Source organism: Myotis myotis, unplaced genomic scaffold (genome assembly GCF_014108235.1).
Source record: "Myotis myotis isolate mMyoMyo1 unplaced genomic scaffold, mMyoMyo1.p scaffold_m19_p_3, whole genome shotgun sequence".
Taxonomy (NCBI): Eukaryota; Metazoa; Chordata; class Mammalia; order Chiroptera; family Vespertilionidae; genus Myotis; species Myotis myotis.
Window position 1 is genome coordinate 151916351 of NW_023416335.1, and position 20932 is coordinate 151937282.

The window sequence follows — 20932 nt, forward strand, 5'->3', positions numbered from 1 at the left end:
ACCATTTTTAAAGAGAAATGTGTTTCAAAGGTACACAAAGGCCAGAGGCGATGAGGGCACTTGGCAACCCGTTTTCCAAATAACTCCTGTACAAGATGCTCGGCAGCCTCTGGCTTTGTGCTAGGACAGCTTCCATTCTCTAGGCATCAAACTTGGTTAGACAAATCGAAGCTAGAGCTCAGAAGGAAAAAAACAAGGGTGAATGGAGTATCCGGTAATGGAAGCTTAGCAGTAATCACTGTGCATGAACACACAGCTAAGCAGGTGGTGTTGACACATAGAACACTAGAGCTGAATGAGAGATGTTGTTTTAAAGAGGCAGCCCAAATGAACATACGCTAATATAAAAACCGAATGTGCAAAGCCATTTGGGTTTACCCTTTTTGTGACCCATATCAATAGTCTGGAAAGGTCAATCAAGTTTTGACAAGTGTCAATCAGAACATGCAGTTTGAGTCTTATCTGTTAGATCAGGTTCTACCCTTCCTCCTCCCACTGGCCTTGCACATCCTTCCCGAAGGCAACTGCCCAGTGGGGAGGTGATGGGCCTCCAGACAGGAACTAGGTTTAGATTTTGGAGCATTTATTTACTGTCTGTGTGACCCTGAGCTAATTATTCTGAGTCCCTGGTCCCACTTGTTAAAACTGGATTAGGAATACCTGCCTCATAGGGCTGCTGCGAGAAAGGAATGGGGATACTGTCTTGACTCCCTATAAGGGTTGGATAAATCTTCATTCTCTCAGCATTCTCCTCTTAGTTTAATGGAACTTGATAATGGATTAGCTCTTGACTATGGTTTAGCCATGTGTGTCACTGATATATACCAAGTATGATCATCAATTACACATAATTAGCAATCAATTTCATGTGGATTTATCATGACGTCTATGTTCATCTCTATTAGAGTTTGCTGTGTGTGTTTTTTTCAAATGCCGAAATTAATGCTGCAAAGCCCAAAGGAAAGAAACATTAATATAGGTCAAATAACTACAAAAGTCCACCATAACCTTTTGAGATTTTGGTATTAGGGGACAGGCTTAGCACTCTACACCACTGTTTTATGATGAGCCCTTTAAGGTTGAGGAAAGCAAATTTTGTTTTGCCTCTTTCTTCTAACCTTTTGTGTCACCGTTTTTCTGTATTTACGTCCCCACTAACCAATCACAGCACTGTTCACATTTACTATTGATTGGGTTTGCTTAGGGGAAGTTACTTTCCTTTTTCTTTCTGTACAAAAGTCATATACACCTACTATAGGGAAAAGCCACACACACATCTGTGATCACTGCCAGTGTCATCCCTAATCTGAGAGGCAGAGGAGCAGCTGCTATCATTCCACTCCCCTGATGACAGAGATGACACTGACTCTAACATTCATTAAGCTTCTATGTGCCTGGCACGGCTCTGACTGCTTTATCATCTATAATAACTCAGCTTTCTTTTTCCTCTTAGCACTCATACCTGTCACAGTATACATTTATTTGTTCACTGTCTGTTTCTCTTCTCTAGAATATGAATGCCTTGAGAGGAAGTATACGGTCTGTTTTTATTCACAGCCATATCCCCAGAACATCTCAAAGTTCCTGGCATAGTAGCAGGCATTCAAAAAAAAAGTTTGTTGAATAAATAGTCTTTGTAACAATGTGGGTGAGCCTCATTCAATCTGTTGAGGGGCTGATGAGAACAAAAGGGCTGAGAAGGAGAAAATGTGCTCTTGCTGCCTCACTCTGAGGGAGGGGGAGACCTGGGCATCTCCTGCTTTGGACTTGCACTTATGCTTGAACTTACACCATCGGCTCTCCTGGTTCTTTCTTAGGCCTTTAGACTCGAAGTGGGACTATAATCTGGCCGTCCAGCTGTTGACTGCCTCTCTCTCTCTCTCTCCATATATGTATGTAAATACAAGTACTTATATAATATATAAATATATTTCCATCCCCTTGGTTATGGAAACCACAGTGATACAGCTCCCCAGGTTGGCTAAGTGATCTGAAATTCAGATACGAGTTTGCTGACTGCCAGTCCAGTCATTTTTGTTTCTTATAGCACAGTGCTCTCCCTGTTTTCTTAACCCTACTTTGATTCTCTTTCAAAAGTTAAACCCAAAAGACGAGTGAATTAGACCCAGAAAGAGAGTCTGAGGATCTTGGTTCACTTTTTAGCCCAATGAGTTCCATCTGTGAGATCATTTAAAGCAACATTTCTAAGCAGCCAGGTTGCCAGTGAATCACATATTCAATTTTTTACCTATGCTTTTGTTAAAACAACTAATGCGTGGGCTCTGGGCCTGGACTTGCGCTCCCACTCTACCACTTACTGTGCAACCTGGGGCAAGCCTCTCTGAGCCTTAGTTTCCTTTTTCTGTGCCATGGGAATAATGACAGTAACTGCCTCATAGAAATACTGTGAGGATTGCATGAGATAAGGCAAGCACCAATCTGCTTAGCACAATAAGTAGCACATACCTAACAAGCATGCATAAATGTTAGCTACACTGACAGGCATGGCTCATCACTTACAAATACCTCCCTTTCTCTCTCAAATTAACAGAATCCCCAATTTGTAAATGGTGAGGAATGATCTGGACAGCTAGCTAAAAGCCTGGTGGAACCATGTTCTAAGTTCTGGCCAATGAGACGTAGGTGAAAGTGTGACATGAGACTTTCAGTAAGTCCCCTTAAGAGACAGGGGCCCCGCCCTTCTTCCCTTTCTCCATTCCAGGCATGCAGATGTACCGGCTGGAGCTCTAAGAACGAACCTGAGTTATGAGGACAGAGGTTACGATTAGGTTTCTCTGAACAGTGGATTCAGAGGAGCCTGATCTCGGATGGCTTTATGTAACCTCCTGACCAGCCCGGGGATGCCAGTCTCTGAACTTCTTTTATGGGAGAGACACTATAAACCTCTATTTTGTTTATGCTATTATTTTGAGTTCCTGTCACTCAAAGCCAAATGAATGCTAACTGCTGTGGCTGACCCTTGTGGTCTACTACAAATTGAAACGGAGGCTTGAAACCATTCGGAGGCCCTGTTTCTGCAAATAAAGGCAAGACTGAGGCAAAAATAGTGGAAACCTTTCCTCCTCTTCCAGATGGCGCTCTGCTGCCGCCACCCCATGTTCCCTGCTCAGAAGGCCACACCTTTATGCCTGATGCGCACAACCTGTGCTCAGAGAATCTGAAAAATCTGGTCCACACTAAGGTACTAGTATAATGATCCTAAAGGATCTCTTCCTGTTCTTCCTGGCCGTTTACAATTTATTTAAGACAAAGCTTTCTGGCATAACGTTCGGTATAATAAGCAGACCTCTGGGAGAAATATTTTAAGGTAAAGAAGTCCACACAAGAGACTGCTGCCCACCACTAGGGTCGGCTCTAATGTAGTACCAAGCTCTCCCCTGGTAGAAGGAAAGTCATATACTCAGAATGTTCACTGTCAACTCCCAAGGAGTATCCAGGACAAAAAGAAGGGAAGGAGTGAATATCCGTCTGAAAAGGCAATTAAACAGCATCCTCAATTCCCTGAGGCTACTTATTTTACACCTGTCATTCAGAAATCATTATTACACCACTAGAGGCCTGATGCACAAAATTTGTGCAAGGGTAGGCCCTTGCAGCCTGGGCTTTGTCTGGGAGGTCGTCCAGATGGTTGGTCCCTGTTTGGCTGTTCAGTCGATTTGCATATTACGCTTTTATTATTATAGACTAGAGGCTCGGTGCACAAAAATTTGTGCACTCGGGGTGGGGAGAGGAGGTCCCTCAGCCCGGCCTGTGCCCTCTCGCAGTCTGGGACCCATCGGGAGATAACGACCTGCTGGATTAAGCCTGCTCCCGGGTGGCAGAGGGCAGGCCCAATCCCTAGGTGCAGCCCCTGGTCGGGCTCAGAGCAGGGCCGATTGGGGAGTTGGGGCACCGCCCCCTGTCATGCACAGAGCAGGGCGGATCGGGAGGTTGCCATGCCACCCTCAGTCACGCTCAGGGTAGGGCCGATTGGGGGGTTGGGGCACTGCCCCCTGTCACACTCAAGGCAGGGTCAATGGGGAGGTTGCGGCGCCACCCCCTGTCACGCACAGAGCAGGGCCAATCGGGGTTGGGGCGCTGCCCCCTGTCACACTCAAGGCAGGGTCAATGGGGAGGTTGCGGCGCCACCCCCTGTCACGCACAGAGCAGGGCCCATCAGGGAGTTGGGGAGCTCCCCCCTGTCACACACAGAGCAGGGCCGATCAGAGGGTTGGGGCTCTGCACCCTGTCACACCCAGAGCCCACAGGGCGATCAGGGGTTTGGTCTCTGCCCCCTGTCACACTGATCCCAGTGCTGGGAGGCCTCTCGGCTCCGCTGATCCTGGCCGGGAGGCCTCTCGGCTCCGCTGATAACCGGGGCGGGGAGGCCTCTGGGCTCCGCTGATCCCAGGGTCCTGAGGCCTCTCGGCTCTGCTGATCCCAGGGCCAGGAGGCCTCTCGGCTCTGCTGATAACCGGGGCGGGGAGGCCTCTGGGCTCCGCTGATCCCAGGGTCCTGAGGCCTCTCGGCTCCGCTGATCCCGGGCAGGAGGCCTGTTGGCTCCGCTGATCCCGGGTCCCTGAGGTCTCTCTGCCCTGCCGCTTCAGGGCTGTTTGGCTTCGCTCTGCTTGGAGCCTGAGTATGCAAATTAACCGCCATCTTTTAGCTTCTATAATTGAAACATTGTATCTTTTGGAGTTGTTGCTTCAGGAGCTCAGAGCCCTGCAGCTGCAGTTGGGGAACCTTCGCTTCCTCCATCGCTGGGGCAACCAAGCCTCCTGTTCTCAGCTGCCTGGCTGCCAGCCGCCATCTTGGCTGACAGATAATTTGCATATCTCGCTGATTAGCCAATGGGAAGGATAGCGGTCGTACGCCATTTACCATGTTTCTCTTTTATTAGTGTAGACTAGAGGCCCAGTGCATGAAATTCGTGCACGGGTAGGGTCCTAGGCCTGGCTGGCGATCAGGGCCACTTGGAGTCTTCCAGCTGCCAGCTGGGGCCTCCCTTCTCCAGCTGCTGGCTGCTCGCCAGGGCCTTCCTTCATTCTGTGCCGCCCACTGGTGGTCAGCGCAGCCACCATAGCGAGTGATCGGTCTCCCCGTTGAAATCCCCTGGGGATAATTTGCATATTAGGCTTTTATATATCTAGACTAGAGGCCTGGTGCACAAAATTTGTACATGGAGGGGGGGGGGAAGGGTCCCTCAGCCCAGCCTGCACCCTCTCCAATCTGGGACCCCTTGGGGGGATGTCTGACTGCCGGTTTAGGCCTGATCCCACAGGGCCTAAACTGGCAGTCGGACATCCTTCTCATAATTCAGGACTGCTGGCTCCTAACCACTTACCTGCCTGCCTGATTGTCCCTAACTACTCTGCCTGCCTGCCTGATTGCCCCTAACCCTCTGCCTACCTGCCTGATTGCCCCTAACTGCCTCTGCCTGTGGCCTGATTGCCCCTAACTGCCCTCCTCTGCTGGCCTGATCACCCCTAACTGCTCCCCTGCCAGCCTGATTGCCCCTAGCCGCCTCTACCTTGGCCCCCATTGTCACTGTGGCTTTGTCCGGAAGGAGGACTGGACAACCTGAAGATGTCCGATCTATCCGGTCTAATTAGCATATTACCCTTTTATTAGTATAGATTGGTTGTACAAAATTCTAGGCATGGTGCAAATCAGAAGGTTATTTGTTCATGGCCAGTCAGTAGTTGAATAAGAAACCTAAACTACGTTTTCCAAACTCCTGGCCCACAGATCAAATACTCCTCACCTTTTCTCACTTTCTGAATGTAAACAGTACATATAATGGATAGATTTGAACAAGACAGAATTTGTATATCTGAACATAAAGTGTCAGAGAAACCAAGCATCATCTTTTTGAGTAAAAGACGTATGTGTGTGTGTGTGTGTGTGTGTGTGTGTGTGTGTGTAACATGAAGGTCTTTTGCCTGCAAAACATTATCTTTTTGAGTAAAAGACGTATGTGTGTGTGTGTGTGTGTGTGTGTGTGTGTGTAACATGAAGGTCTTTTGCCTGCAAAACATGAACTCTGACCCCAGCTGAGCATGCACTCTGGATAAAGTAAAAAAAAATTTTTTTTAAGAACTCAAAGTGCTCTACAGTGCACCTAATTAAAAAGTCACTTCTGGAGGAGGAAAACCAAGATGGCGGCATAGGTAAACACTGGAGATTGCTGCCTCAAACAACCACTTCAAAAATACAACTAAAATACGGAATGGACATCACCCAGAACCACAGGAAGGCTTGCTGAGGGGAAATTCTACAACTAGAAGGAAAGAGAAAAGCATACCGAGACTCAGAGGAGGCACAGTGCGGAAAATACAAAGGTGCGGAGGTGCGTGCAGAGTGGGCTGGCGGCCGAGGGCGCGGTTGTCTGTTTCAATCAGGAGGGAGTCTCAGGCTCTGAGCTCCAGTTCCGGGTGAGTCTCTGGGGACCCAGACTCAAACGGGAGAAGCGGGACTGTCTGGCATCGGTTGTAACTCGAGGACAGCTTTCTCTCCGAGGTTTGCAGCGGTTGCCGGGACTCTGAGAGGCAGAGCCTCTGGGGACGGGACTGAGAGCAGCCATAACTGCTCGCTCCACCCGCCCTGTTGATCCCGTGCTACCTGCCCTGCCCAAGCCCTGCACAGAGGCATTTGCCGGATAGCCTCAGGCAAAGGCTAGATTAGCACCTCCCTAGAGGACAGAAGTTCTCTCACTGCAGACACAGCTGATTCTCACAGCCAGCTGACCTGGAGGGCAAATCCCCCCCAGTAATACCTACAACAATCAAGGTTTAACTACAACAAGACTGTGCACAAAGACCACTAGGGGGTGCACCAAGAAAGCATAACAAATGCCAAGACAAAGAAACAGGACAGAAATGACAGAAATGGAGGATATAGAGCTCAAAACCACACTTTTAAGGTCTCTCAAGAACTGTCTAGAAGCCGCTGATAAACTTAATGAGATCTTCAAGAAATTTAATGAGATCCTCGATGTTGTGATAAAGAACCAACTAGAAATTAAGCATACATTGACTGAAATAAAGAATATTATACAGACTCCTAACAGCAGACCAGAGGAGCGCAAGAATCAAGTCAAAGATCTGAAATGCGAAGAAGCAAAAAACACCCAACCAGAAAAACAAAATGAAAAAAGAATCCGAAAATACGAAGATAATGTAAGGAGCCTCTGGGACAGCTTCAAGCATACCAACATCAGAATTATAGGGGTGCCAGAAGATGAGAGAGACCAAGATATTGAAAACCTATTTGAAGAAATAATGACAGAAAACTTCCCCTACCTGGTGAAAGAAATAGACTTACAAGTCCAGGAAGCACAGAGAACCCCAAACAAAAGGAATCCAAAGAGGACCACACCAAGACACATCATAATTAAAATGCCAAGAGCAAAAGACAAAGAGAAGAAACTCAGTTACCTACAAGGGAAAGAAACTCAGTTACCTATACGACTGTCAGCTGATTTCTCAACAGAAACTTTGCAGGCCAGAAGGGAGTGGCAAGAAATATTCAAAGTGATGAATACCAAGAACCTACAACCAAGATTACTTTATCCAGCAAAGCTATCATTCAGAATTGAAGGTCAGATAAAGAGCTTCACAGATAAGGAAAAGCTAAAGGAGTTCATCACCACCAAACCAGTATTATATGAAATGCTGAAAGGTATCCTTTAAGAAGAGGAAGAAGAAAAGGGTAAAGATACAAATTATGAACAACAAACATGCATCTATCAACAAGTGAATCTAAGAATCAAGTGAATAAATAATCTGATGAACAGAATGAACTGGTGATTATAATAGAATCAGGGACATAGAAAGGGAATGGACTGATTATTCTTGGGGGGGAAAGGGGTGTGGGAGATGCGGGAAGAGACTGGACAAAAATCGTGCACCTATGGATGAGGACAGTGGGTGGGGAGTGAGGGCGGAGGGTGGAGTGGGAACTGGGAGGAGGGGAGTTATGGGGGGAAAAAAGAGGAACAAATGTAATAATCTGAACAATAAAGATTTAATTTAAAAATAAATAAATAAATAAATAAACCACACACACACACACACACAAAGTCACTGCTGTCCTGGCCAGTGTGGCTAATGGTTAACAGTGTCAGCCCTTGGACCAAAGGATCTTGGTCATGGGTTTGATTCCCGATCAAGGGCATCTACCTGGGTTACAGGTTTCAATTCACAGCCCAGTCTGGGTGTGTGCAGGAGGCAACCAGTTGATGTGTCTCTTTGGCATCAATGTTTCTCTCTCTCTGTCCCCACTGCTTCCCTTCCCTTCCCTCCCTCCACTCTCTCTAAAAATCAATGGGAAAAAAATATCCTCAGGTGAGGATTAAAGAAAGAAAACAACAATAACAACTCATTGCTTGTCTCCTTTACCCTTTAATTCAGGGGTCCTCAAACTTTTTAAACAGGGGGCCAGTTCACTGTCCCTCAGACCATTGGAGGGCCGGATTACAGTTTTAAAAAAAACTATGAATAAATTCCTATGCACACTGCAAATATCTTATTTTGAAGTAAAAAAACAAAACGGGAACAAATACAATATTTGTATTTGCATGTGGCCCGCAGGCCGTAGTTTAAGGACCCCTGCTTTAATTCCTCAGCTGATTCTGAGAGGTCAATGACTCTGACAGGGTCATTTGAACTCTGGCGGCCATTTCTAAGACCTGGCTCCCTCAGGCTTTCAGACTAATCCTGATGAGAGTTCTGAGGAGGTGTCAGCTGACTTGATTCAACCATGCAGTTTGCTAAATGTCTGAGACCACTTGATAGGCTGAATCCAGGAAAAATTTCACTATACACATCTCTCACTGAGATAAAGTTTTCATAACAGTTTACTGACTTCTCATATTCAACGATCAAGTTTATCTTTGCCACCACTGTTTTGACTAGTACTACTAATTTCAGACCATAATCAACAGGCTCTTGTCTCTGACTGCCATGACAACCACCAGATTTTTTTTTTTAAACAATACCCAAACAAAGGGAGTCCCGAAGAAGTGCCACGAAGCCCTCATCGTAAAATAGTTCAATGGAAGATGAGATACGGTTTCTTTTCTGGAGGTCTCAGGGGCACAATGCTCATTTAACTGTTGAATTCTATATCCAGAGTTTCTGGAAATGGTTGATGCCTGGGGTTGTCAGAAATTAATAAATGACAGGCTAATAAATGGCCTTTACAGTCAACTCTACTTCATTAGGTATTTTAAAATATGGATATGACCTTATACCAGGAGTCTTTTGTATGTAAAGTTGAAAGTTTCTGAAGGAGGAAACTAACTGTTGGACATAAAACTGGACATAAAACTGTCCATTAAATTCATAACCACGGGTGTAGAAAACATGCTACAAAAAATATAAACGTATCACACAAAAAATTGGAAAGTGAGTTTTATAAGAATAGCACTAATTTCATAAAAGTTTAAAACTATGGGTTCTTTTAATTAGCAAGTATCAATGGAGCATTACAAACAATTTAATTCCCCAAACTGCATATTATACACATGGATTTTTGGGAACAAAAGAAATTGTAAATCAAGAAACATTTTAATACTAAGTTTCAGGTTTAATTTGCCTGTTAAGAAAAATTCAAATAATCTTGTGCAGTGCAAATACAAATATCTATAGTTAGAACAGATTATTATTTTTCATTTCTCATTAAGTTATTATGTGTTATAAAATAAAAACTCATTAAATTCCTCCAAAGGGAATTTGCATTTAATAGTATGATCATTAAATGTAAAACAAATTTACATAGACCTATGACTAATTCCCAACTTGTAACCTCATTGATTTTGGTTTTCTTAAAATAATTTTGAGTTATGTAATTTATATACAGTGGCCTGAATAAAATGTAAATTCAGAAAAGCAAATTATTGACAAAAATAGAAACCTCCTGCCCTGGCTGGAGTGGCTCAGTTTGTTGGAGCGGAGCTCCATATACCAAAAGGTGGCAGGTTCAATTCCCAGTCAGGGCACATACCCAGGTTTCCAGTTCGATCCCCAGTAAGGACACATGCTGGAACCAACCGATCAATGTTTCTCTCACATCAATGTTTCTCTCTCTCTCTCTCTCTCTCTCTCTCTCTCTCTCTCTCTCTCTCTCTCTCTCTCTCCTTCTTCCTCTATCTGAGGTCAATTAAAAAAAAAAGATACCTCCCCCAAAACTAATTTTAATATAGTAAGTCCTAAACAATTTCACTGAAATGGAAAAAAAAAATTTTAAGTACCAGAATAAAGCAACTCTAAATTTCTCAAATACCAGAATGACTAATTTAAGAATGGTAACAATTTAAAACAAATATCTGGAATTGAAAAAAATGTACAGATCACATATGATCCAACCAATTAAAAACATGTCATATTAGAATACCTATAATCTAGTTTCTTCAAGTGTGATAACTGCATATACATACTTACCTGAATGCAGTCTCCCCAAATTGGGAGGCAATGGCAAAAGAATACAGCAGTGTGCATCTATCCACTTGGTTCATTATTTCAACTGGACAAGCATCTGTCAACACCCTAGCTTGGAATGAGTTCTAATAAAAGCAGTATTTCTGCAAACCATAATTCTAAACCAAAGAGTCTTGCAAAAGAAGAAAGATTATGTGCTTACCGTATACAGCTCATTAAGAACCTTCATTAAATCCTCATGAAGTTGAAATGCAATCTCTTTGCTCTGTAATTAAGAAGAAATTAAGAAAGAATATTTTAAAATGTAATAGAAACTTGTTCCTAAGTTATTTACATCTTAAAAAGTCCACTGACTAGAAATAGGAGAATGTAGTGTGTAACACAACAGAAGGCCAGCACACCTAATAAAAAAAACATCTTTGACCAGAAGGACCTTTCCAAATACTAGATATATGCACCAAAGGTCAACACAGGCTGGACAGAAGCGAACACGTGATTGAACAGTCTGAATGGCTCTCCTGACATCAAATCAGACTTTATTAAGAAGAGAGAGGGCCGAAACCGGTTTGGCTCAGTGGATAGAGCGTCGGCCTGCAGACTCAAGGGTCCCAGGTTCGATTCCGGTCAAGGGCATGTACCTGGGTTGCGGGCACATCCCCAGTGGGAGATGTGCAGGAGGCAGCTGATCGATGTTTCTCTCTCATCGATGTTTCTAACTCTCTATCTCTCTCCCTTCCTCTCTGTAAAAAATCAATAAAATATATTTAAAAAAAAAAAAAAAAAAAGAAGAGAGAGGAAAGGTAAGCAGGGTGAAGAAACATCATGCTTGCTCAGAAGTTGAGTTACAAAACTGGGCAATAAAAATGCATGCCTACATCCTGTCTCCCATCTCGATATTGTCACAAAGGAGTTTTGCGGTGCGATTCCAAAAAAGCGAAGTTAGAAACCAAAAGGGAAATTCATTCTCCCTTCTCAAAATAACTATTGGACTGACTTTAATTTTAAGAAAGCACTTTCAAAGCAATGAGATGGTATGACCACTTACAGTTGACTTACTTTCACCTCTGTGTTTATTATAATTATTCTCATTAAAACAAAAAAAGAAGAGTGTTACTCTTCTACTCAGTTGGTGAATAACAGCATTTAAAACAGTCTTCCCTAGGTTAATCCTGAGAGTTTGGTAATATCTGAATATTTTTTTGCAGCCAAATCTGTAAGCAATTTTAAAGGAAATCATATATCCAAATTGTGTGTGTGGTTTTTTGTTTGTTTGTTTTTTCTGTTTTGGGTTCATTATGTAAGTCAGCTACTCAAAGTGGGAAAAAAAATGTGTAGAATGGCTTAATTTACAGTTTGAGACAGTGACAACAACATCCACTGGTTCACTGTGTGTCTGCCACTGGACTGTCGGTATGGGGGGTAAAGGCCATGTCTTGATCAGCTCCGTGAGCCTGGTGTCCTACACCGTGCTCGGGCACAAGGCCAGGAGTAGGATGAGGCAAGTGAGACACGTAGGCATGGAATTTAAGGAGGCATTCACTCTCACCCCAGTGCAGGGCAGGCTCGGGCAAGTAGGAAGCTGCCAATAAACACTGGCTCAGTGAATCCGTAAACGAGCTGAACTACTGTGTTTCTGTAACAGCTGACGTAGTTCCTGTAATTGCTGAAAGCTGGCCCCTGGGGAGAGGGCAGAGAGAGAAGGCCCACAGACCCCGCTTAAGGAAACACGAGGACTGCGATAAGATAGTCCAGCTGTGCGCCCAAGGCCACGGGGTCCGGCCTCCCTCAAACGAGGCCACATGTGATGAAGCGAGAACTCTTGGAAGATAACATGGTGTGGGGAGATGACATCAGAGCAGCACCTGACTCTGAGAAACTCAATTCTGTTCGTGATGAGGAGCGCTGCTGTTTCTCAAGCTCCCATAGCTCCTAAGATCTCGCGGTTGGAGTCAGAGGTTTTGTGCGGGCTGTGCCTCTGCTATGTGAAGAGGCAGGTGAAGAATCACTCAACAGTGGAAAGAAAGTCCCTAGTGAGCAAAGAAGCCAATTGAAACTCATTTTCTTTTTCCTAAATCTGGTTTTTTCTGACCATACATATTACACGACACTCTTCTGTGACTTGAGCTTGGTGTTATTTTACTATCAGATTTCATTCAAGGATCCGGGCCGCCAATTCAGAACTCTCTAGCGGGATCAAAGGCCAGCCGGTAACTGCTCAGCTGGCCATATTTCAGGTAGCAAGTCCAGAAAGAAAATATTTCTGGGCTAAGTCTTTAGAACCCAAACAAAAATCATCCCTTAGGTCCACTTAGCCCCAAGTCAAGAATACTTAGGATCAGATTAAAGACAGGTTTGCATGACAAGAGCACTCCACGCCATCCTAGGCCAAATAGTTGAGAACAAACAAGAAGATTCTCTGTGTATTTCAAATTTTACAAGAATGCAAGTGATCAGGTAGAAGGAATCCATCACAGACAAGCTGTGCTCTGCCCAGCATACTCTTACATTTTTCTTCCCCCCTCCCCCAGAGGTCCGGAAATATAAAATTTGTGTGGGAGGCAATAGACTAGTAGCGTAATGCTTAAAAGGACTCTGGAGTCAGAATGCCTGGGTCTGAAGTCGCAAAGACTCTGGATTCCCTTGGGCCTCAGTTTCCAGATCTAGAAAATAAACACGGTCCTTGTACCTGTCTGGGAGGGTGGATGACAGCATTAACCAGATGACACCCAGCACACAGAACGGTACCTAACACACAGTAAATGTCCCATAATGTTATCATGATTATTCCTCCCCCCAGACACTGTTTATAATGGCAACTCCCTTGCGTGAAAAGGCCACATTGTGCTTTCCTTCCTTCCTTCCTTCCTTCCTTCCTTCCTTCCTTCCTTCCTTCCTTCCTTCCTTCCTTCCTCTCTCTCTCTCTCTCTCTCTCCCTCCCTCCCTCCCTCCCTCCCTCCCTCCCTCCCTCCCTCCCTCCCTCCCTCCCTCCCTCCCTCTCTTCCTTCCTTTCTTTCTTTTCGTTTCTTGTCTCTATGGACCCTAATTCCATCGCCTTCCCCGTAGGAAGTGCTTGGCAGATGCAGGCTGATGTGATTTCAAAGGCCCTCGCTCTGCCCTTGAGATCCCCCTCCGAGTGACTCCTGATTTGGAGGGGCGCCGAACATCGTGCTACAGGCCGTGGGCATTTCTTGCGTCCCTACTTCCTGGCCATATCGTATCATACACTAAGTTACCGAAGTTCCACTTCGGTGGGGTCCCACTACTCGTGGTGTTGGATGACCTAATCCAACGCCCACTAGGAAATGAACAAACCCAGAGCTGAACAGCAAGCCTATTTCAAGTTGCTGACTGTTTATTGTCACGTCCGTGTTTCAGATCCCTCGAGCCAGCGTAATATGATAGATACGACTAGTGAAAGAGACCCCTGAGGAGCTGAGCGCTGGGTCATGGTCCCTGTCCTCACGGCACAGAGACAACGAAAGGACCATCACACGCTGCCCCCAGCCCGACTGTAAGCATGTTTCCAATTTATTACGGTCACAGTGAAAAACAACCCTTTCTTCTAAATGCCACTCTGCACCCCCGAAGAAGCGATCTTCAACCGAAGCACACCTGCCGAGGCACACAGTGAGTGTGCTGGCACACAGACTACTGGACTGAAACCCTCTCATTAGAAAATACCTGGATAATCAAATGGCTCAAGAGTTCAAAATTCGTCAACATTCAATAGGTTAAATATGCCTCTGGCTTCTATTTCATTGAATTTGAAAACAGTGAGAGCAGACCCTGGACCCTTGAGTAAGAACGGCTGCAGAAGAAAAACGATACTGGCATTAAGGCAAGCGATCAATGTTCTCTTTGTACAACATGAAAAAGTAACTTTATGAAATGATACATGTTTGAAATAAAGTATTTCTATGTTTCTTGAGATTGGCCGGTTAAATTTACTTTTGCATGAAAGGAGATTCCCTTCAACGGCTTCAGGTTTGGAGTTGAAAAAGGAAAGAGTCCCCCCCCGCCCCTTCCATTAATATAAGCCTTGTTCAAATGATGGTAAAACTTCTAATACATTTTAATAGGATTTTGACCCAAAAGAAAGAAAAATGGTTAGAACTTCCATTCAGTTGACACGTATTGAATATCTCCGATGTGTAAACCCAGAGTTGAATACCAAGCCTATTTCTAATTGTCTAATATTTATTGTCACTTTGATCTATCAGATACCTCAAACAAAAGTGCAAAATTAATAGTCCAAAAGTTTTACCTTTTCCTATTATACAAATGAATTAAATACACTGAAGAATATTGAGGAAATAGAGAACAGAAGGACAAAACCCCACTATTATAATTTGCTGTATTTCTTCAAGTTTGTTATGTAAACATAGGTATGAGTTGGAATCAATCCTATCTAATAAAGAGGGAATATGCTAATTGACCCACACGCAGTCGCAAAGATGGTGGTGCCCACAGCCAATAAGGAGGGAATATGCTAACTGACTGCCCCGCCCTCAAAGGTGGCAGCGCCCATAGCCAATAAGGAAGGAATATGCTAATTGACTGCCACACCCTCAAAGATGGTGGCGCCCACAGCCACAAGATGGCTGGCAGGGGAGGGTAGTTGTGGGTGATCAGGCCATTAGGGCAGGGCAGTTAGGGGCAACCAGGCTGGCAGGGGAAGGGAGTTGGAGGGAACTGGGCCGGCAGGGGAAGGCAGTTGGGGATGACTGGGCTGGCAGGGGAGGGCAGTTAGGGGCAATTGGGCCGGCAGGGGAGCAGTTAGGCATCGATCAGGCTGGCAGGGCAGTGGTTAGGGGTGATCAGGCTGGCAGGCAGAAGCAGTTAGGGGCAATCAGGCAGGCAGGCAGGCGAGCGGTTGGAAGTCAGCAGTCCCCCATTGTGAGAGGGATGTCCGACTGCTGCCCTGAGGGGTCCCAGATTGAAGAGGATGCAGGCTGGGCTGAGGGACACCCCACCCCCACCCCGTGCATGAATTTCGTGCACCGGGCCTCCAGTCTATAATAATGAAGTATCTTTTCTACTTTTTTTTCAGTTACCATAAAAATTTTCAAGACCATCATTATAATTGGATTCACAATAACCACCCAGCGAATGTATATTAACCACTCTTCTATTATGGTTTCAAATATTCCCACTCTTTCCCACCAATCATTCAATTATTTACTTATTCATTCCATTTCATTAGTATGTTCTAACACTCTGAACGATGACCATCAATGCTGGTCTAAAGGCTAATCATGCATTCTGTGTTGTTTCCTTAACATAAATTCCCAGACATGAAATTACTAGGCTAAAAATATTGACCTTTTTAAAGATGCTTAATACATATTACAAGATTTAAAAAGGAGATATAGTAAGTTGATATTGCTTCCAGGACAACAGTGTCACTGAAGTCATTATTGGGGGTTCATCCAAGGCTCTATTCTGTATGCCATTAGAATTTAATAAACACATATAGATCTAATTATGCCCTTCCTCTGATTAAAACCCATCAAACACTTGCTATATTTTTTTCAGCCTGAAGTTCACTTTATTTATTTATTTATTTGGTTAATTCTCACCTGAGGATATATTTTCCATTGATTCTTAGAGAGTGGAAGGAAGGGAGGGTAAGGGAGGGAGGGAGGGAGCGATATCAATTGGTTGACTCCTGCAGGCATACAGGCAGGGGCTGGGAATCAAACCTGTAACAGAGGTATGCGTGCCCTTGAACGGGAATTGAACCCCTGACCACGAAATGCATGGGTCGTGGCTCTAACCACTGAGCACACCGACTGGGGCTGGAGTTCAAATTTTTTTAGTTACCCATCATTTCCTCTGTCTAACTACTGTGCTTTACATTGCACAAATCTCAAACCACATCCTCAGCCTGCTCAGAACCTCGCAGGTCCCTGTGCTTTCCCCAAGCCGTCCCCTCCGCCTGGACTCTCCTTCTCCTGCCTGGTTTTGATGATCCTACATGTTACTCTGTGAAAACTTTCTTGTAACTTGGCCTTGAACGCCAAATAAAAAAACATTATATCTTCCCTTCTCTATGATTTCATAATATCTTTAGCCATCTATCACCACTCCTAGGCTATATAATTTAGTGGTTAAGAGTTTAAACGTTAAAATCAAACTGCCTGTTTTCAAATCAGTTAAATGACTTTGCGAGACCTCAGTTATCTCAACGGCAAAATGGAGGTGCCAACAGCCCCATGTCACAGCTTCATTGGGGTGGTCCTTATTAAACATCTAACACAAAACCTGGCACACGGTGAGTGTTAAACTGATGCTATGTAGCCATTATGATGATGCTCCCTATGTTTCTTTCGTCATAAACAGCGTTTCTTTGAGAGCCAGGAGTACATCCCTATAACCTTTCTATTCCCAGGGCCTGCTCTGGTGTCGGCACACCAGGTGTTCCACATATGTCTGCTGAGTGAATGGGACCCGGAGCTCAGGAAGGCGTGGCTTTTGCCTTCCAGGGTTCCCACTCTCACCGAGGAGCCAGACGTGCCCAAACAGCTCACTCTGCAGAGCCTTGGCCAGGATTTCTATTCCTGGAGGCCTGCGGGCTTGCTCCCTGGAACCTCCCAGCAAGGAGAGAAAGGAAGGCAGAACACAGAGCATAGCAACACAACCACATGTGAGTGCCCTGAGCAATCCATCAAGCCATCTATGTGGTTGAATTAAATGACCAATTCAGAGGGTGCCTGGCCTCTGGCAGAGTATTTTTTTAAAGTAAATCTATTGTGAGGACCAGTCAAGGAATCCTAACCTTCTTCTGAGTCAGAGTGGGAGTAGGGAGAAAAAGGAAAACCAGATTAAATATTTAATGAGAGGGTTTCGAATGATTTTAGTGTCTCACCCTTGGTCTGTTTTGGATGTAAATTCTGGATAAAGGGGTCAGGCCATACTTCCCCATTGAAGTGCTTTTTAAGTCCAAAGCTCATGTCCGTGTGTCTTTATAATGACAGCTCCCCGTAATTCATGTAGACTCTGAAGACAGAGTCATCTGTGTCCCCCAGAATGCCTAACGGAGAAGGCTGGGCTTCCCTGACCTGAACCCAGCCTCTGGGTAATATTGATAGTGTCCTGCACACTTCCCTTCTATCTGCCCAGGGACAAGATTTTCTACTTATTAGAAGAGAAAACTAAATATCAGCACATGGAATTAGCCTCATGATCTACTTCATTCCCAAGAAGAAAAATAATATCCTTTCAGGCAAAACCCCACGCCACGAGAAAACGTGGGAAAATTATAAAGAACCACACACACAAGGGAACCAGAACTTCATTTTTGAAATGAGACAAAACTTAATCTTCAAGGACATATCTGAGGCCTCTCCTAGAATATTCACTAGAGGAACAGCGAGGCAGATGGGGCGGGTGGTGTCCCGGTGAAAAGGCCTGTCGCTGCTGTGTGCAGCCGGCGAGCAGACAATTTGAAAGGTGCAAAGTCACAGACACCAAAGTCACTCAGAACCTCCCAGGGACAAACGGCACTGGAACAGACAGGTTAAGAAACCCAAGACTGAAATTTAAAATCCTACAGGGAATAAAGCAGGTGACACCACTATTTTCACCTTCAGCTTACATTTCCTTAACTCTTTAAGGAACACAATTCATGCTACGGTTATGTCTCTCCTCAAAATGGTGATAAGTTGGGAAATACCTTTTCAGTATCGCTAAATGAATAATCACTTAGGCTTACGCAGTGGCTGATGTAAACCACCTACCCAGTTAAACTCAGAACGTGTTATGTAACTCTGGTTCAGACTGTAATATAATTAAAAATATCAGAAATATATTTCCAGATCATTTTTCAATATGCTAAACTTTACAAAACTTTGATAACTCACCTTTATTGACAATTTCTTAATATTACCATAATAACATGTTTTCTTTAGTACAGCGATTTTCAACTGGTGTGCCACAATGATTTTTAAAACATGTAATCCCTGACTATTTAGTCAGGGGCACTGACCTCTTTTTCCCTTAGATTGTGAAATAAAAAAAAAAATGACAACAGGAAACACAACAACAGCTGTCCAATGTGAATGAATGAAATTATTATACCTTTCTTGTTAGTTTTTGGCAGATGGGTAAAAAAATATGTATTTTTGGTGTGCCGCAGAATTTTAGTAAGTAGTTTATGTGTGCCACGAGATGAAAAAGGTTGAGAATCGCTGCTTTAGTAGATGAACCTGAGTTTAGTATTTTATCACTAAAGCTTGTCTCTTCTGAGGTCCTTAGCTACACTGCTCCCCAGGGTGACCACAAGGTTACATCTAAGGCATGGTTAGCTGGGGCCATGAGTATAGTTTGTGGTGAAGCAAACTAGAACACATTGTCTAGAAACCCATAACTTCAGTCTTTATAGCACAGCGGTAAGAAAAATCCAGGAACTATTTACAAAAACAAATCAATAAGTCGGAGGTTTGCTCATTTATAAGTCATCCATTGAATTAGTCAGCAAAAGGCAAGGAGTCTCAGATACTGGTAAAAGTTCATTCATTCATGCACTCATTCATGCATTACCTCATTCATTCCACTGGTTTTCATGAGTACCTTCTAGGTGCCAAAGATGGAAAAGTGGCCTTATAGTCTAGTGCAGTGGTTCTCAACCTTCCTAATGCCGTGACCCTTTAATACAGTTCCTCATGTTGTGGTGACCCCCAACCATAAAATTATTTTCGTTGCTACTTCATAACTGTAATTTTGCTACTGTAGACAATATGTAATTATACATGTGTTTTCCGATGGTGTTAGGCGACCCCTGTGAAAGGGTCGTTTGACCCGCAAAGGGGTCGCGTCCCACAGGTTGAGAACCGCTGCTCTAGTGAGAGAGATAAACAAAACAATTTCAATACAGTCTGATTTAAGCTTATTCAACTTAAAGATTTCTATATATAACTTGTGAGTCAAATCTGAAAATTAATTAGCTAATCAATTGGTCAAGAATTTAACCTAAAGCAAAAACTTCCTTTAAAGATCTATATTTAGCCTAATACTAATAATACCATTTCAGAACTGGTTAATTGGTCTATATAATTGACAATGGATGTAAGTAAAGGTAGCCTAAGGAATAGAAAAAATATTTCCCAAAAGTCATACTTTGTTTCATCACATGAAGTCACCCTTTGTTTTTCTAAATACTGATGCAATAGTCTATTCGTATCAACTTTCAAGTCAGCATTTCTGAGATAGTCACTTCATCATAATTCAAGACAATTTATGGAATACTTCATTGTGTTTGAGGTACTATACAAGGAAGGTCACCTGATGTCCATTCCAGAGAACACTGCAAAGATACAACCAAGCAGAACTCTAATTCTGAGTTGGCCCTGGCTGACTTCAGACTACAGTAAATGTTAGGTCTTCCTGGGGTCTTCCTAATTGGGCTTACCTCCTGTAGACTCACAGAGCTAGTTAATCTAAGCCATCTTCTCTATGACAGGTCTTCAAATACTTGAGGCAGCTACTGTGTCCTAGCTAAGGCTTTCTTTCTCTGTCCTAAATATTCCCACAAACTTCAACTATTCCTTATATGACAGTTTAAAGAAATGAGAGCGAATTCTCCTTGCTCCCCAGATAATTGTTCATTGTCTTGTAGCTAGGGATATTAAAAGGGCACTTTATACTTCAGGGGGTGGGGGCTAATATCTTGGGAGGATCAGGAGGCACAACACATCTCCCAGCGACTTGCGGTCACGTCCAGTTGCCCTGTTTGTGGAGGCAGCCAAACCTGTCTGTACAGTCACTGCAAACCCGGGAATCTTGGAATTATTACATCCTTCTTCCTTTTCCATTAAGCTAAAGAGCCATCAGCTAAAGGAGTAGAAGCCTTAAGAAAATCTGATTAGGATGGACTGACTAGCAATGTTCTGGTACTAAACTGCCAAAGACCTTTTATAAAAGAGCAACAGCATTCGATTCATCCTTAATTTACATGGATGAAAATTTTTGAAGGCGGTATCACTGCAAATATGGATCTGCTCTCTGGCCATAATTCACAATAGAGCAAAAATAAACAGATTATTATGCAATAGCTTCCTCACCAGGTCCTCAAGACCAATTTCTTCCAATTCCAATTTACTCTTTTTTAAAATTTATCTTTGTTGTTGAAAGTATTATAGATGCCCCCCTTTTTTCCCCATTGACCCCCTCCTCCCCGCTCCGGTCCCCTCCTCAGGCCTTCCCTGAACTATTGTTTGTCCATAGGCTGTGCATATACGCATATAAATTCTTTGGTTAATCTCTTCCCACCTCCCACTCCCTTCCCTCTGAACCCATTTACTCTTCAGAATGCTTTAGAAAAACAAGGCTGGTTATGCCATATCCCGGCTTAAAAATCTCCCTTGGCTTCCTTCGTTGATTAGATCCTCAAACTGATCATCATAATTCTTGCTGCACCTCCCCAAACTGGATCCACCCTTTCTGGATCTCAGAGAGCGGTTATCCCACATGTACATCTATTTCCCATGCTACAG

At 43.9% G+C, this 20932-nt stretch overlaps 1 protein-coding gene across 3 annotated transcripts in view; it reads right to left on the bottom strand.

The window, feature by feature from the left end:
• Positions 1 to 20932, bottom strand: part of SRGAP1 (SLIT-ROBO Rho GTPase activating protein 1) — a 277626-nt gene that overhangs the window by 108742 nt on the left and 147952 nt on the right. For all 3 annotated transcript variants that reach the window (XM_036299100.1, XM_036299101.1, XM_036299103.1), the window contains exon 4: positions 10642 to 10704. In XM_036299100.1, the coding sequence (XP_036154993.1) occupies positions 10642 to 10704 (63 nt within the window). The remainder of the gene's footprint in view (positions 1 to 10641; positions 10705 to 20932) is intronic.